The 379-nt window shown below is 38.3% G+C and overlaps 1 protein-coding gene across 1 annotated transcript in view; it reads right to left on the bottom strand.

Annotated features, from left to right (window-relative positions):
* Positions 1 to 379, bottom strand: part of LOC107647386 — a gene marked incomplete in the record, with an annotated part of 11,052 nt that overhangs the window by 5,687 nt on the left and 4,986 nt on the right. The window contains 1 exon segment of the mRNA XM_021105646.1: positions 1 to 158. Within this exon segment, the coding sequence (XP_020961305.1) occupies positions 1 to 158 (158 nt within the window).

The raw sequence follows: 379 nt of genomic DNA, 5'->3' as shown, positions 1-379 counted from the left end.
TTTCTGCGATCCCTTCTCCCAAGCAAGCTTGTTTCTCTCTCCTCCTCACGCCAGCGACGACTTATGTCAACATCTGGAGCAGTCCTCCTCCAATCTTTCTTGTCTTGAGAACCCTCCAAACGCCAACTATCTTTCAGTATGGGATCAGTGGGGTTCGCCTGTGGCAAAGAACCAAAAGCACCGATATATCTATATAAATTTTGTGATGATGCAAATCCTTTGAAAGTCACAAATTTAAAAGAAACAAGTTTTTAAACAAAAATACAATGGGAATAAAGACTCCAATTCAACTGAAAAAGCATATGCATACAAAATATTCTAACACTAGCCCATAAATTGAAACGGTAACCAACAGATTTGATATGATTAAGCAAAGAAA

The sequence above is a fragment of the Arachis ipaensis genome, chromosome B06, assembly GCF_000816755.2.
Source record: "Arachis ipaensis cultivar K30076 chromosome B06, Araip1.1, whole genome shotgun sequence".
NCBI classification, from domain to species: Eukaryota; Viridiplantae; Streptophyta; class Magnoliopsida; order Fabales; family Fabaceae; genus Arachis; species Arachis ipaensis.
Note: the sequence above shows the minus strand (reverse complement) of the source record. Positions and strands in the feature narration are given on the sequence as shown.